The following is a 16,550-nucleotide window of genomic DNA, read 5'->3' on the forward strand; positions in this document are numbered from 1 at the left end:
AAGTCAAAGGCATGTGATAATGTGATGCAGAAATATATATTCTGAAGCTTCTGGGACACATCATTTCAGTACTGTAAAATATTTCCAGATACTGTATCTCAAACACAAAAACACATATAATGTCTGTATTACGTACGTACTTCTTGGGTTGCTCCGTCAGAGTAGCCCTGTACAGCTGTGTGCTGATCACTACCATCTTCTGAGATGCTACAGACTGTGTGCCCACTGAGACAGTTTGTGGAGGGTCCTTTTGACATCCTACATCCTGGAATCTGGCTGTAGTAGGGTTGGGTCGGTTCTCCGTAATACCAATTCGGTCTGGTACTCCGTCTTGGACCGGGTTTTATTTTTTGAGACCGACCGGACCACATACTCGGGCAGAACGTTCGCGGAGCGGACGCTGCGGAGGTCCGCCCGGTAAAAGTGAACGTTCGCAAGCCCTGTGCTCCGCGCACCAGTGTCACACAAAAGACTGTTCGGCATGTATTTTTCACATCGCGGGGATTTTTCACGGACATTTTTACACGTAGTCCGCTCCGCTTATAGTAAGCCCGAGTCTGTGAGCATCTGTGTCTGCCTCTTCACCAAGTGCACAGCAACCAGGAGAGAGGGGGTGGGGCGGGGACTGAGCTAGGAGGTGCGAGTGCGCATGCGCCTCTACTGTAGCCTGGAGTTTGTTTAATAGTGACGGGGAGTCGATAATGGCGGACAATTTAGTCTCGACGAAATCAAGGAATGCGCCACTATGGCAACACTTTGGCTTTGAGCCAGACGAAGGAGGCAACCCTTGTTTATACTGATTGAGTAAGCTGCAAAATTTATTTGTAAGGAATAAAAGAAACAACTTGTTACTGTCACTCTGTTGTCCTATGGTCAGTTTTTATTTTATGAGTCAATTGCGCCCCCAAGTGGCGAAAATCCGGTATTACCGACTTGATGCGTTTTTTTCGTTTTTTTTGTTTTGTTTTTTACAAAAACCGGACCGTTTTTTTTTTTCTCATACCGACCCAACCCTAGGCTGTAGTGGAGAGGTGTTGGGCACCAGGGCCCTGCTGTGATGTATTCTAAAAGACAAAGGAAAATTAAGTATCTAACGGATATTGCACCAAATGAAACCAGTCAACATTAGGGATGGGTATCGTTAAGATTTTATTGATACTACTACTTTTATCAATACTTCTTATTGCTTCTTTTTCATTTCTAAATAATTACTTTTTAGAAAAGATACTGATTTAAAAAAGAATACATTCAGAACAGGATAACTGAATATTTCGAATATACCTTAATGTTTCTAGAGCAGCAACAGTAATTTTTACAACAGCAACATTAATTTATAAATAATATTCCTGACATGACAATACTGAGTAAAGTTTATCTATCCTCTATCCTGCTGTCCTCCTATCCTCTGTCCTCATGTCCTGTTCCCTCTCCGCTGATAAGTATCTGCCTAATTTTACGATAAGTGTCAAACTAAGTTAGTCTACATACAAGCAGCTGCCATTTGAGCTTATTAGTAACAATTCGCTATCAGCCAAACTAGCGTGCTGTCTAAGTAAGCGTGTAAGACATAAAACGTTTGATAAAAGCCGATTCACAATCAAACACAGAGTACAGCCAAACATTTTGACAAATAAATGCAGGTCTGATTGCTGCCTGTCGGCGAATCACTCGAGCAAGTGGCAGTTAGCCTAACTACTCAGATCAGGCATCACTCATAGACATGTTGAAACTTTCGTCAATACGGACATGCTGCAAATTGTTAGGTCTGTTAGATTCTCCACAATTTCATTGTTAAATTCATCTTCCTGAGACTAGCAGTGTGACTTACTGTGTGCCAAACAGCAAAAGCGTTTCAAAACAATAGCTTAGCCAGTTAGCCATGACCTACAGCTATAACGCTGTGTAAAACACGAGGAAAAGGGAGAAATAGGTCCTCCTTAAAGTCGATTCACAATCATTTGCAAGATCAGAAACGTATTACACAAAATGTTTGGATACTACTGTAACTTGTGGTGTGATGTACCCAGAGTTGGGTATAACGCGTTACTTTGTAACGTGTTAGAGTACTTTGATTACTTTTTGCAGTAACGAGTAACCTAACGTGTTAGTTTGCTGTTTGAGTAATCGAATACTTAATTACATTTTCAAACAAGACATCAGTTACTTCCGTTACTTTTAGAACGCTGGTCCTTCAGCTCCGAAACAGCAACGGCTGTCGTTTGGTTCTAATAACGGAGATAACGTTAAACCTATCAGTCTGAAAGAAGCCACAGAGCTTGTGGCTCGCTACATGGTCGGACAAAATGCTGCCGTTGTCTACGGTGGAGTCTAAATAGGTGGAGTAGGACTCGCTGACAGACATATTTCAGACTCAGGACTTGCATTATGTCTGGTACACGCTACATGCTGGTACTCACCAATTATCCCCGGTCGTTTTTCACGGCGTGTGTGATGTCATCGGGTTATTCTTGTCCTATTTTTATTACTTTCACTATTATTTGAGTCACTGTGTCTGTTCATGTGCCAGCCGACATGTTGTTGTAGTCACCTAAAAGCGTCAGCAGATGGCAGGAGCTACATTTGAAGCGCCATATGTAAACTATCAAGCTACTGTATCTTCCACAGGAAGTTCTGACAAATGTTTCAGTATAAAAGCCTATTTAGAAAATGGAGGGATTCTCTTAGCCGAGGTTATAAGGGGCTTTTAATTTGAAATAAGTATTGAGTTTGAAATGAGGTGCGATATGTTAACTTTATAAAGACAACGGAGCGGATAAAAAGTAAATATATAAACACACAAAGGGATTAATAAATAACGGACCGTCTATAATGTAGTTTGTTTCAAATGAAGCTGGGAGCTGGGAGCTAATGACAGTAACGTTAACTCAGCGGGTTGACAAAGTGCCTCTGCTGTTTCACAATAATAAAAACGCTGGGGTGTTGTTGTCATACAGTTGTCTACGGCAGCAGATCGCTCTGTGTTTCTACTGGTCAAAGTGACGGCTGTGATGGGAGAATTGAATCTCAGTGAAGGGCAAGTGGTCCATAACTTTTATTTTGGAGACAAAAAAATGTAGGCTTAGCGCCCTGTGGTCCATTGCCCAATAGGAAATGTAGAATACTCAAAAGTATTTCAAAAGTGGACGTAACGTTGGAAGTACTTTTAAAGTAATTGTGTTACTTTACTCAGGGAGTAACGCAGTAAAGTAACTGGTTACTTTTTTAAAAAGTAACGCAGTAACGTACTTTGATTACTTTTAAAGTAATCCTTACCCAACACTGGATGTACCAAAAGCTACGGTAGCAGCTAGCTAACCTTTGCCGTCTGAACTTGTAGTCTCAACCACACAATTGTTTTGCACTGGACTGTTTTGTGCACAACATATTTCAGTTTAGAAATCATTTTCAAATGCATTACTTTCACAAGTTCCCAATTCTTAAACCTGGCGGAGAGTGTAGCTGGTTGTTGGGTTTGCAGGAGAAACCATGCTGACTGCAAACTAACTAGAAGCTAGCGGTTAACACACACTACAACACGCACGAGTTCACGCTAATCTACAAAACAAACGCACATCTTATTATTTGTATACTTACATGTCCCTCGTCTGCAGGTATTCCACGCAAAGTTGGAAGTGACCCCTTGTTTAGAAAAAGTCTCCCAACTAATCCTGCCTTGTACTGACCGAGGTTGGAGAAACAGTCAGTCTCGAAATGGTTAGCACACACCAACAGTTTTTTGCCAACTGTAGCTGGGACGTTGCCTTCAAAAATGAATTCAATCCACGGCGCTCTTCTGTCCTCTGCAGCTGGGATCTCTGAGAAGGTAGCGCTGTATCTGGTGGGTGGAGACACTGTAGGTATGCTCTGATGGGATGGGGTGGTGGGTGGTGGGTGGGAAATATTCAAATGTACCGGCCAATGACGTCATTGTCCGCGCCGAATTTGACTGGCTCATCTGGAAACTGCAGGTGGGGTACTTTCAGAAATCCGTATCTCACTTGACAAAGCATGGACGGTCTTATTTCACAGTTTGTATGCGTGTGGCAGCACCAGAGACCCAAAATAACACCCCAAATCCCAGAAAAAGTGAGTTTTTCATAATATGGGACCTTTAAAATATATATAGCATACTGTTTTTTTGGTGATCCATAAGTAAATAAACAGACTGTTGTACTTGCATACAGTGTGGCTCTGCGGATGCTCACGCTTGTCCATTTTTGGATATACGTACATATGGGATATACACACCCTCCGGTTCCCAACCCAAGTCCCTATGGACTGAGCTACTGCCTGTCTGTTTATGGCTTTTTATCTTACTTGTTGGGATTAATGATGTGAGCTTGCTTTAAGGTAATACAATCTTAACTGTAATTTTCCATATGAATGCAAAAAAATGTTAGACAACTTGATTTAAAAAATGTACTAATATGATCTTTGAGGGGGACAGACTGTGACACTCGTGTGTATGTCTATGGCACCCAAAATGAAACTACATGAATACAGCCACGGATGAAGAGAAGAGCTGCTTACTGCACAGTATGAAGGCTGGGATGTTCCCTGCAGGCATCCACTAGAGTCAGGGCAGCATTGTCTCCAATGTTGTTATAAGCCACATTGAGCTCCTGGAGTGCTGTGTGCTGCTGGAGCTTCTCAGCAAGCTCCAAGGCCCCCTGGTCCCCCAGCCCAGTGTGCATCAGGGTCAGGTGTGTCAGGGACTGGTTCTCTGGTAAAGCCTCCAGCAGGGTGCAGGCTCCAGACTCCAGCAGAGGGTTGTCACACAGTCTGAAAAACACATTACAATAAGAAAACGTTGTTAGTCTTCTACTCTACTCTATGCTGTAAAGCCGTCTGTGGCAAATTGTGATTTGTGATATTGGGCTTTAAAAATAAAATAGACTGATTGATTGAATTGATACTCAGAACACACTGTACATGCAGGCCTGAGAGGGACACAGAAAGCCTGTGACTGTGACGGACTAATGGACTCTGTACTATGGACAAACTTATGGTGGTTTCACATGGCAGGGGTACGTACTTACAGTAAACTGAGGCAACAGCAACCTTGACCATTTAAGCTGTGCTGGTACAGCACAATTGCTTTACCCTTGGGATATACCCATTGTGAAATTCTGGCCTGCCAATGTTTTGTTGTTGTTGTTTATTTTGCTTTTGCTGTTATGTATTCCCCCTCTTGTGCCAGGAAAGCAAAGAAACATCCATTAAAAAAAATAACTGATCAGTTTTAAAGTCATTCATTCACTACCCCTACTAAAGAAGAATGGTCTTGACTCCTCTACACCGAATAACTACCGCCCTATCTCAAGTCTGCCATTTATAGGTAAAATAATAGAGAAAACTGTCTATAAACAACTTTTTCTAACTTTTTCTAACCAAAGGTAACCTGTTTGAGCTAATCATAGCACAGAGACCGCGCTTATCAAAGTCCTAAATGACATTCACCTCAACACAAATGCAGGCAAAGTTTTAGTCCTTGTCCTACTGGACCTGAGCGCAGCATTTGACACCATCGACCATGACATACTCCTGGATAGACTTGAAAACTGGGTGGGCCTATCCGACACAGTACTACAGTGGTTCAGATCCTATTTACAAGATAGGGACTATTTTGTTTCCCTCAGCAGCTTTACATCTGATTGAACAAGCATGAAGTGTGGTGTCCCTCAAGGGTCAATTCTGGGCCCACTCTTATTTATTTTATACATGCTTCCATTAGGCAAGACGACACACAGATCTACATATCTCTCTCCCATGACGACATTGCACCAGTTAACTCCCTACTGGATTGCATGGAACAAATTAATAACTGGATGTGTCAAAGCTTTCAACTAAACAAAGACAAAACTGAGACTATTATTTTTGGAGCTAAGGAAAAAAAGACAGGTGTTGGTGTCCAGCTCAAAGCGCACTCACAGGTCAGAAACCTCGGTGTCATTTTGGACTCAGACGTTTTAATGCACACATTAAGTTAATAACCAAAGCAGCCTATTTTCATCTACAAAACATAACTAGAATTAAGGGTGACATGTCCAAGCATGATCTGGAAATTCTTATCCATCCAGCAGATTAGATTATTGTAATGGCCTGTTCTCTGGACTTTCCAAACAGGCACTCAGACAACTCCAACTCATTCAAAATTCTGCTGCTAGAGTCCTGACAAACACCAGGAAGTTTGCTCATATCTCCCCCAGTCTTAAATCACTACACTGACTGCCTGTTTCATATAGAATAGATTTTAACATCCTGCTCCTAGTTTACAAGACTCTTGATGGCATGGATTCAAAATACATCTCAGACATGCTAATACCATACAAGCCCACTAGATCTCTACGGTCACCAGAGAGTGGCCTTTTATCTGTCCCCAGAGTCAAAAGTAGACGCGGCGAAGCGACCTTTAGCTTTTTTGCCCCCCAGAGTTGGAACAAGCTTCCTTATGATCTCAGACATACTCCCTCCACTACGTGTTTTAAATCCAGACTGAAAACATTTCTCTTGTCACATGCCTTTGATTAGACGTCACACTGTACCCCACCCTTTTAACCATCCTGGAGCTATTTTACTGATTCTATCTCTCATGAATGTGTGCGTGTGTATGTAGGTGTATATTCATCTAGGCATGTATGTTTGTGTATATAGATGTAAGTGTGTATACGCATGCATGTAAGTTTGTACGTGTGCATATGCGTACATTTGTTTTTTATACTGTTTTCCTACCTCTTGTTATCTTATTGTATCTTGCACCATTGTTTCAAATGGTGTAGCACTTTAACCTGTACTTTTGCACTTTGAACTGCATTTCGCCTGACTGAAACTGTGTATCTGTGAAGCACTTTGAGTTACATTTACTTGTATGAGAAGGTGTTATATAAATAAACGTGATTTGATTTGACTGTTTATGAAACAACCTTTAAATATATATATATATATATATGTCCCGGGGAAGACCTCTGTTTATCCAAAACACATTTTCTATCATCCCTGGGAGATAAGGATTCCGTTAATCTGGAGCCCTGCTTTTTATCCGATGCAAAATTAATGTGACGCACCAGAAAAACATCTGCCACTGCCATCAGTGAATGTCATCTTGGCTGATAAAATGGTCCCCATACCCATTGAATGTCATTCTAAAAGGTGCCGTGTACCTTGATGACATGTTGTGGGTGTGTTGATTCACACAAACTGCAATAAAAAGGCTGTCGCCTGCCCCTCTACATCTAACAGCTTACTAAAATTTTGAGTGTCAAACACCTTATTTCCTGCGTTCTGGTGAAATGTTATGCACCAGTTAATGGTGGAAATGCCTTTATTATGTAAAAAAAAAAAGTCAATTGACAATTGATGACAATTCAAAATATAAAAATATTATGTAATACAGCCACAAGCTGCATTGACGGTTCAAGCCCTTTCTTGGCCAACAGACAGACCCAGCTCAACTGCCATAAATGAAAGCCCTTGACAGAATTGAGTGGGTTACTTCAGCTGGTGTAATGTTGTTAAAAGAAAGAGTGAGACAATCACACTCTTGTTTCATCATTAGAGCATATGCAGCATTTCAATAATTGCACACTCAAAGTCGTTGATTTGTACCCCCTTTACCGAATGTGAGCAAAACTTGGTGGGTATGTTCAGGATTTAGTGCAGGATGTCTTTCCCGAATTCAATCAGGATCGCTCAAAATTTGAGTTATGGCAAATTTCCCTCTGGGCCCCGTCCTTTGCAGACTTTTTGATTGATGGCGGCCATGTTTTTTGACCAATCTTGCTTTCTAGTTGGATTGTGTTTCTCTATCCCACAATGCTGCATACAAAGTTAAGTGTTTATAAAGTCCATATGCAAAAAAAGTCTTTTTATTTACTGTTTCTCACATTATGCATAATAGCAAAACATAATTTGTGGTGGCCTTACTTGTCCAACAGGCTTTACTGTAGTGCACAATGAGATGTCAGATTTCAAGTCAATCAGACTCTCAGTTTAAGGGTCGTGGCCTTTAAATTTTTCAGCTGTTAATTATAGTGCCACAATCAGGCTGATTGAGATCAAATACGATGCAAAGCATCTGGACAACATTTCCAGTTATGGTGCCAAGTTTTAAGTCTCTAGCTCATTCCAGCTCACTGGGGAATTGTGCAAAGGTGTAATACAGTATTATGCTTAACAGGCCATGTCCACATGCACCAATCAAACTCCCACCTCAGAGCTTGATCGATACTTGCCCCCAGGGCATATGCACCAGATTTGGTGAAGTCCAGTCCCCCTGGTTTTGAGGTACACATTTGTGGTATCTTTAGCGCCCTCTGTGAGTCAGGCTCAAAATGCATTGGTGCATGTATTCTCCAACATGTACTGAGAAATCTTACGGCCAATTTACTGCTAATTCCCGTCATTTGATTAGGTTTTTGATGGCGCACACGTTTTCTGACCAGTCTTGTTCATTTACAGTAGGATGGTGTATCTCAGTCAGACCAGGCTGTGTTCCAAATTTAGTGCTGATAGAGTCAAAATCTCAAAAAGTCTATTAATATCACTGTTTTTTACATTATGCAATTTAGCAAAAAAATCCACCATGGTAAACATGTATTGTCCAAGAGAAGCTTTTTTGTAGAGCACATTGATCTGGATACGTATGTCAATTGGGGCAGCTGTGGCTCAGGAGGTAGAGCGGGTCGTCCAGATTGGTGGTTTGACCCCAACTCCTCCAGTCTGCATGTCAAAGTATCCTTGAGCAAGACACTGAACCCTAAATTGGTATGTGAGTGTGTTTAAACTGAGTAGCAGGTGGCACATTGTATGATAACCTGTGTGTGTAAATGAGTGAATGTGACTCTGTAGTGTAAATGCCCTTTAAGTGGTTGGAAGACTGAAAAGACTCTACACAAGTGCAAGTCCATTTATCATTTACCAAATTTCAAGTCAACTGGACTTACAGTGGAAGGGGCTTGGCTTTCCAAACTCGCGTTTTTGAGCATTAATTACATAAATATTTCTTGGTAAGCATTTCCATATAATTTGTAGTTTATGGGCCAAGTTTCATATTTCTAGCTCATTCCAGCTCACACCAATATGGGCTTCCCTATAAGACAATTAAGAGACTGCCACAAACTCGATAGTGTGCTGCTCCTTTGGGACTTGAACCCTAATAATAACTAAAACTGGAAGCAGTGATGAAAGGGCCCTCTTACTTTCTCGCATATCAAGGCTACCAGCAAGATTCCAGACGACGTGGCTGTGCATTTCTGTGACAGTCAGACATTGGCCACAGGAGTTAGATATTTTTTTTCTGTGGAGTGGGCTGTGCTGAAATGTTGAACCACTTCCTTCGTGGTGCAACAGAACATGTGCTACACATTGACATGCATTATGTTGCGGCATGTCAAATATGGACCACGCAAGGTAAAATCCATGTAAATCGAATAATGATTGTCACACAATGCCTACATCCTGTTGCCTTCCTATTGCCCTTTGCCTGACTCAAGGTTAGCATGTAGATGTCTTGTGGTCAGGAATCTTATCCAGCATGCAGCACATCTGAGACAGATTTGACAATGGACAGTTGAGTTACAGCAGCTTCCTGTTAATGTGGAATCATGTAAATTGTCTGTAGCAACACCATTCCTGAGTTTCTAAAAGTATAAATCATGTACTGAAAGTTAACACTGAATGTGTACAACTTCCTGTTGGGTTTTGAGCATGGCCCCAAGAAACTTTTTTTTAATAAAATTTTGCCTGCAATCAATAGGACAGTTTTTTAGAGAGGGGGAGAGAGAGAGGGGATGACATGAAGTAAAAGGCTATGGGTTGGAATCGAGCCCAGGGGTGCAAAGCCTTTTTACAGTACATGGGGTGCCTGCTCTATCGAGTGAGCTAACGGGCGCCCCAACTTTTTTTAAAGTCTAGAGTTAATGCGTATGCCCACCAAATTTTGTACATCTAGACTGTACAAAATTACGAGGAGTACATCACAGAAGAGAATCTGTCATTTCCTGTTGCCAGGAAGTGGCAGAAGATATTACTGAAGCTGCAATAAACATAACAATCCTCTGCACTGAAGTTGCAAAAACTCCCAGTGTTTCTGCTGGCAAGATTCTTTCATCAGTACTAATAGTTACTGGACATAACTCAGTTCTATGAGTACCAGAGCTGCAAGGCGAAGAAAGGGGAGTGAAACTCTTTTAACACCATGTTTTGTGTTGTCTTACACTGGTAATGCATTTTGTTGCACAATAGAAAAAAAACTCGCTACTGTACTGTAGATGGTACCCCCTCACTTTAGGCAGGATTCGCCATAGTGATGCTGCATGAAACTGCTGTGACATCATCCTTAATATGATACTCAATCTTTAATTAGCAACCATGTAGAGGAATGTTTGCACTTTTAGGCATAGTTTTGTGGGCTGACATTTTGGATTGAGTGAATAAAAAATTGTGGTCACTATTAACAGTAGTCTGGCTATTTGAAAATGAGGGGTTTGTGCAGACTGTCCTGTGTTGTACAACTTATGATTCTAGTGATCATTCTCTCTGACCAATCAGTGGTCTGCAATGTTTGAACTCCACCTTCTAGTATCAGCTCAGCTTGCTAGCAACCTTAAACAAGGTGGTACCAAAAACAATACAAGGTACCAGGTAGTATCGAGCACTTATGTAGACCAAGAAAGAGTGAATTGAGTTGAGAGGAGACATGCTGTACTGTAGAGTGGAAATGTGTTTCAACAGGCCCTGCTGCATAGGGTCAAGGTGCAACATAAAATTGTCCAAAGTGCCTGTCTTTTCTAATGTTTATCATGTTGAAACATTTTAAAATTACATAGCAGATACACAGGCAAAAAAGAAACAAAGACATGTATAAAAATGTAATCTTACTGTAGAGCTCTGATAGAACTTTTGGGGTCTAGCAGCAGATCTCTCAAGAGGATGCAGGACTCGGGACCCAGGCTGTTAAACTGCAGACTGAGGACAACAAAGACAGGCAGACACAACAATCAGAACACACACAGCAAACACATGCTACGAGCATGGGAGGTATTCAGAGACAATTGGGCGAGAGGCAGGGTACACCCTGGACAGATCACCAGACTATCGCAAAGCTGACACACAATGGTGGTTTTAGCGGGGGGCAGCAGGGGCCAGTGCCCCTGTAAGTCTGAGTCCGGCCCCCCCGTGGCCCCCCCGCCGAGAAGTCGGAGGGGCAATGCATTCACACCAATGCAACAAGATGAGAATGTGTATCATCTCCATGCAACACCTCTCTGTACTTTCGTTCTGATTTGCAGCTTTTCAGCCTTATTTTCTGGCTAAATATATTTTGTAGCTTCTTAAAATCTGAATGAGGATAGTGTGCGATACTGGCTACAGTTGGATTTGTAGTAGTGATCAAACAGTGAAAGCAGAAACAAAACCAGCATCAGATGAACTGTATTCCTAAAAAATATACCATGATAATATAAGTAAGCAGCACCAATTAATCAGTCAATGAGAATGTGTGTGTGTGTGTGGATGGGGCATAAGCACATACAGCAAGCAGCAGCACTGGCACACATGAGGACAGAAACAGAGGGCTCGGCGGGGACAGAGCACCTGTAACAGCAGGTGAACATGCCGCCTGCAGTCATTTTGACTTGACCAGCGGACTTAACTAGAAGCTGACTGGCTGTAGAAACAGGCAATGTGCCTTGCGTTGTAAAACCAACTGCTGGCGGTCTGACCAGCTGAGTTACAGGTGACACCATCAGTCAGCTTGAGTCAAGCTCAGATGGTCAGTTCACATCGCTGCAACTTTTCTCTAGAACGTTCTAAAACGGTTTTGTCTCGTCGTGAATCAGTGGTCTGAACTGGACTTTTAGACTATCTTTGTTTTAACTAGGTGAACCTAATAAAGTGGACACTAAGTGTATTTTTAAGTTTGAAGTGCTGAACTGAACCTGTTTCTGGTGTTGTGAAAAGCTTTAGTTTGTACCAGTAGATCCTCCCACAAGGAGAATTCCTTCATGGTGAGTCTTCTTTTACTGAGTGGGATGGAAATTCTTCGTATTTCAAAACCAAACCGCCAAGCGGAGTGGATCAGAATGAAAGTCTGCAGAGCAGACCTGTCACTAATTTGAAATTCAATGGTTTATTGGAACATAGTTAAATTTTAAACTATAATGGCCTGTTGAAATTCAAAATTTACAGTCTGCAAGCACAACCGACAATTTATTTAGTTTAAAGGCACAGCAGAAGTAGGTTGCCCCAGCAGAGGGTGTTTTATATACACATATATACAGTATATAAATATATATATATATATATATATGTATACATATATATATACACATATATATATATACACACACACATACATACATATATATATATATATATGTATATATGTATAGTTTGGACAACAATACAATATCTGCTGATATCATAAAGTCTGCCACGATTTGATTTCAATTTGATTTAGGGGCCTCCGATCAGTATGAGGTAATAGCACTTAATCAACTCATTGTCTTTTTCTTGGCTGTTTGCCATCTGGCCCAAGGCCATTAGTTTCAATGTTTAGACAGGTGGTGTGCTTGGACTAAAATGGTGACACAATAAAGGTCATTAATAAAGTCAACAAAATTAAGGCCCATCTAAAAGATGACAATATGTACTGATGTTTCACTTTGACGATAATGGATCACTGAACCAATGTATTGCTCCAGATAGATGTATCATTACACCCCTACCAAGTGGCAAACATGTCCACAGCAAAGAAGCATAAAGTTGACAACAAGGGCCGCCACTCTCAGTAGCAGTGGAAAGCTGAAAGTTCTTTTAGTGAAAGATGAAACTGTTGCCTTGAGCTCAATTGTATGGGACCCTTATTCTTTCAATAACCCATATGATGTGAGAAGCAGCTGGCCCCCAGATATTTTCATATTGTCTAATCTGACTCCTATTAAATAATCTTTGTTGAACGCTGTAATTAAGTGTGTGTGAATGGGTGAATGTGACATGTAGTGTAAACGCACTTTCAGTGCTCAAAAGACTAGAAAGTCGCCATACAAATGCAATTTACCTAATTATGGGTCAACAAACACTGGAAACTTCTTAGTAGAGTAACATGTACAATTCTCAGCATTATACAAAAAACATTTCCTTTCAGAGGTCTGTCCTTGTTATTCACTGCAAACCATAACAGAGCAGTTAATTGATTTGGTCTCACTTGAGGTTATGTGTGTGTCTGAAGGCAGGCCACAGCATCTGAAGCATGTTATGAGTCAGGAGACAGGAGGACAGGTCCAGTTCTTCAAGGTGATAACTACAGGAAGACACCAAAACACATGTTTAAAAAATCTATTACAACATTAACCATACTATTTTTTTGCATTGAAAATGGAGATGCCCTAACCAACTCTAACGCTGGAATTCCACTGGATGCGTGTCCATTGCGGAACGGCAGCGCTAGTTATCTGCTGCGTGCTCCGCCGTCCGTCAACACCCCCAGGCTGCGTTTGCTCTGCGGAGCGTGCAGCTCCGCCGGACAGCGGGAGTCACAAGAACCCACAACATCTCGCAAATTCACGCATAATCGCGCGATATAACAAGATGTAGTTTCTATAAACAGAACCACAAAACCAGAGGAGTAGTAGGAAGACATCTCGGTGCACCTCCATGATTAACATCTCCTCATCCATGGTGTCAACGGGGTGAAATGACGTCTGAAAACCTCTGACCTGTTGACTTCAGGCCTGCCTCCGCCCATTATGATGTTTTCAAGGTGTAGTGCAGGGAAATATGATCCGCCGTGAACACTGTGCACTTTATTTTGAAAATTAACCGGATGTTTTATTTTGTTTCTGTGCATGACTTCCTGCCCCGCACGATCTGCTCTGTGCTGAATTGTGCTCCGACATCCGGCAAAAATAGAAGTCCTGCATATCTGTTGCGGAGGGCTCCGGAGCGCCGCAGCTGTGACGGAGCCGGAACGCAGCACAGCTGCAGCCGGTGGAACCACACACATTGACTAGAATTGAAACGGATCGGCTTCACTGCCATCCCGGACCGCAGACGCAACCAACACGCATCTGGTGGAATTTGGGGGTAACTGAGGGTGCCTGCTGTGCAACGGCAGACACACTATATATTATTTCTTGCACTTTTTTTTCTTACTCATCTTCCATAGAAATTTCGCTGCGAAACTTGTCTTGCAGTGTTGCCAGCACATTGCCAGGCAAAAAATCCATCAAAATGTGTGGAATGATTGGGAATGGTGTGCTATGACGTTTCTCAGAGATTTGCCAAGCCTTTTTTACACAAACTTGCAAAAACCTGCACAAACTTTCCCATTTTAAAGTAATGGGAGATCTTTGGGAAATCGACGTGAACAGAGCTACAATCACTTCTCTTTGGGGCCATAACAAATCTTAAAACTATAAACTTTCTTGGGCTACATGGGCATTTTGATATCTATTACAGTTTTTATGAAATGGCAGTTAACATTTCATGATGTTTTTCAGATGTTTCAGATATTATAATGAGTGTCTATGGGACGTAGCTAGAGTGGATGACATCACAGCTAGAGTGTGGAGGAACTCTAAAATCTTAAAAATTTCTGAACAAGTTGCTCTCACTGCCAAAGGTTTCACTCTATATACACAATTTATACATCAAAACATAGGAAAATGTGTGCTGGTTGCAGACATGTTACTGAGGAATCAAATACACATACACACTTAGCTCATTGTGCCTCCAAGCAAAGACAGGCCATTTTTTTCCTAGTCATGTGTCATAAACTGAGATGAGAAATGTCTTGAAAACAGCTGACAGTACCAGTTTTCTAACCTGCTCAGTAGCTCAAATTTTGACACCACAAACATAAAGACATACCTATGACTGTGTCCTAAAGCATTCACTCTCACCCTACTCACTATATAGTGAGTTGTGAGTGAGTTGGACGCAGCCTACACGTTCAGGAGTGTCTCCTCTCTCGTGATATCATTATGTTGACGACTGGACTCATGGTTTTGGTTAGAAAAGGAGGACTGTGAGAGGTTTCAACTCCATTACAACAGCTGCCTGCTCTGACCTGCTGAATGCCCCTCTCCCCTCCACTCTCTCAGAGGAACCCATTAATTACCATAGCAATGATGACTGACATACAAAATTATAGACATGTGGGTGTGTGTGTGTCTCTGAATCTTAAATGCAAAGACAAGGAGCAGAAAATGATATATAAACATTATATACCAACATTTTATCTCTATCATATGGTACTAAAGCCCTTACTACTAATACTAATGTTGCTACTTTTGGGATTATGAATGTTAATAAATACATTTTGTGATGTATTGTAAATACTTACAATATCATACAAACACAGTGCTCAGTACCTGTAGTACATGTAATATGTATCACATGTAGTATGCAGCACTTGTAGTGGGCAGTACATATAGTAAATGTGCACATGTACTTGGTAGTCGGTGGCGGTAGCAGGCACCCATTAATCTCTCAAGACAGATTCTGCAATTTAAATTGTAGAGGTTGAATGATGCTGTGCTTTAGCCAATCACAATGGAGGGGGCGGGGCCGAGACGTGCAGGTGTCCCTGGGAAATGTGTACCTACAGAAACAGCAAGCTCCGCGTCCATGGCAACCGCTCCACCCAAAACGCCGTCTCGTCAACGTGAAAAGCATGGACAACAGCACAACTTACAAACATAGTGCATTGTGAGCACACCTTCCACTCCTCACGACAGGAAAAACAGGGCATTAGCGGCAACGTTTTTACCGCAGTTTGGTTCGAGTTGCAGGTAGGAGTGTAACACTGGGGCCACCGCCGGAAGTGAAGGGGGTGAGCGATCCCCAAGGCCCCTGCACTTCCGTTAGTCGAAAAACCACCGGGCAGTGCCTCCAGAGGTAAAGGAAGAAAACTTTTTTTTTTTGTTTTACCGATGGATTTCCAGATTGGGCCCCCATCAAAATTTCTTGGGGAATTTTCTAGTATTGCAGTATTGCATTAGTACTTTAATATCTGCAAAACAATTTAAAACTGCACTATGCAATCTCATGTCAATGGCTGTATATGGCTGTTTTAGGATAACATTTTCAAGCTCGATGGAGCCTTGTATTCCTTTAGCCCTTAGCAGTAATGATTTTATGAGCTTTTTTAATGACAAAATTCTAACTATTAGAGGCAAAATTCATGACCTTCTGTCCTCAGATAGTACCTGTCTGCCCTCAAACACAGCTGTAAGACCTAATATATATTTAGATTGCTTCTCCTGAATTTCTCTTCAAGAATTGACTGCAGTGATTTCTTCATCTAAATCATCAACGTGTCTCTTAGACCCCATCCCAACTAGGCTACTTAAGGAAGTCTTACCTTTAGTTAACACTCACTTATTAGACATGATCAGTATATCTTTATTAACAGGCTATGTACCACAGTCTTTTAAGGTCGCTGTAATTAAACCTCTCCTAAAGAAGCCCACCCTGGATCCAGAGGTGTTAGCCAACTATAGACCGATATCTAATCTTCCCTTTCTTTCAAAGATCCTTGAGAAAGTAGT

General features: G+C 41.6%; 1 protein-coding gene across 4 annotated transcripts in view; it reads right to left on the reverse strand.

The window, feature by feature from the left end:
- The window catches only part of nlrx1 (NLR family member X1), a 96,137-nt gene that overhangs the window by 20,376 nt on the left and 59,211 nt on the right, over positions 1 to 16,550 (reverse strand). For all 4 annotated transcript variants that reach the window (XM_050055699.1, XM_050055693.1, XM_050055716.1 and 1 more), the window contains 3 exons: positions 13,205 to 13,300; positions 10,879 to 10,965; positions 4,531 to 4,782 (listed from right to left, as the gene is read on the reverse strand). In XM_050055699.1, coding sequence (XP_049911656.1) covers positions 4,531 to 4,782; positions 10,879 to 10,965; positions 13,205 to 13,300 — 435 coding nt within the window. The remainder of the gene's footprint in view (positions 1 to 4,530; positions 4,783 to 10,878; positions 10,966 to 13,204; positions 13,301 to 16,550) is intronic.

Source organism: Epinephelus moara, chromosome 2 (assembly GCF_006386435.1).
Source record: "Epinephelus moara isolate mb chromosome 2, YSFRI_EMoa_1.0, whole genome shotgun sequence".
Taxonomy (NCBI): Eukaryota; Metazoa; Chordata; class Actinopteri; order Perciformes; family Serranidae; genus Epinephelus; species Epinephelus moara.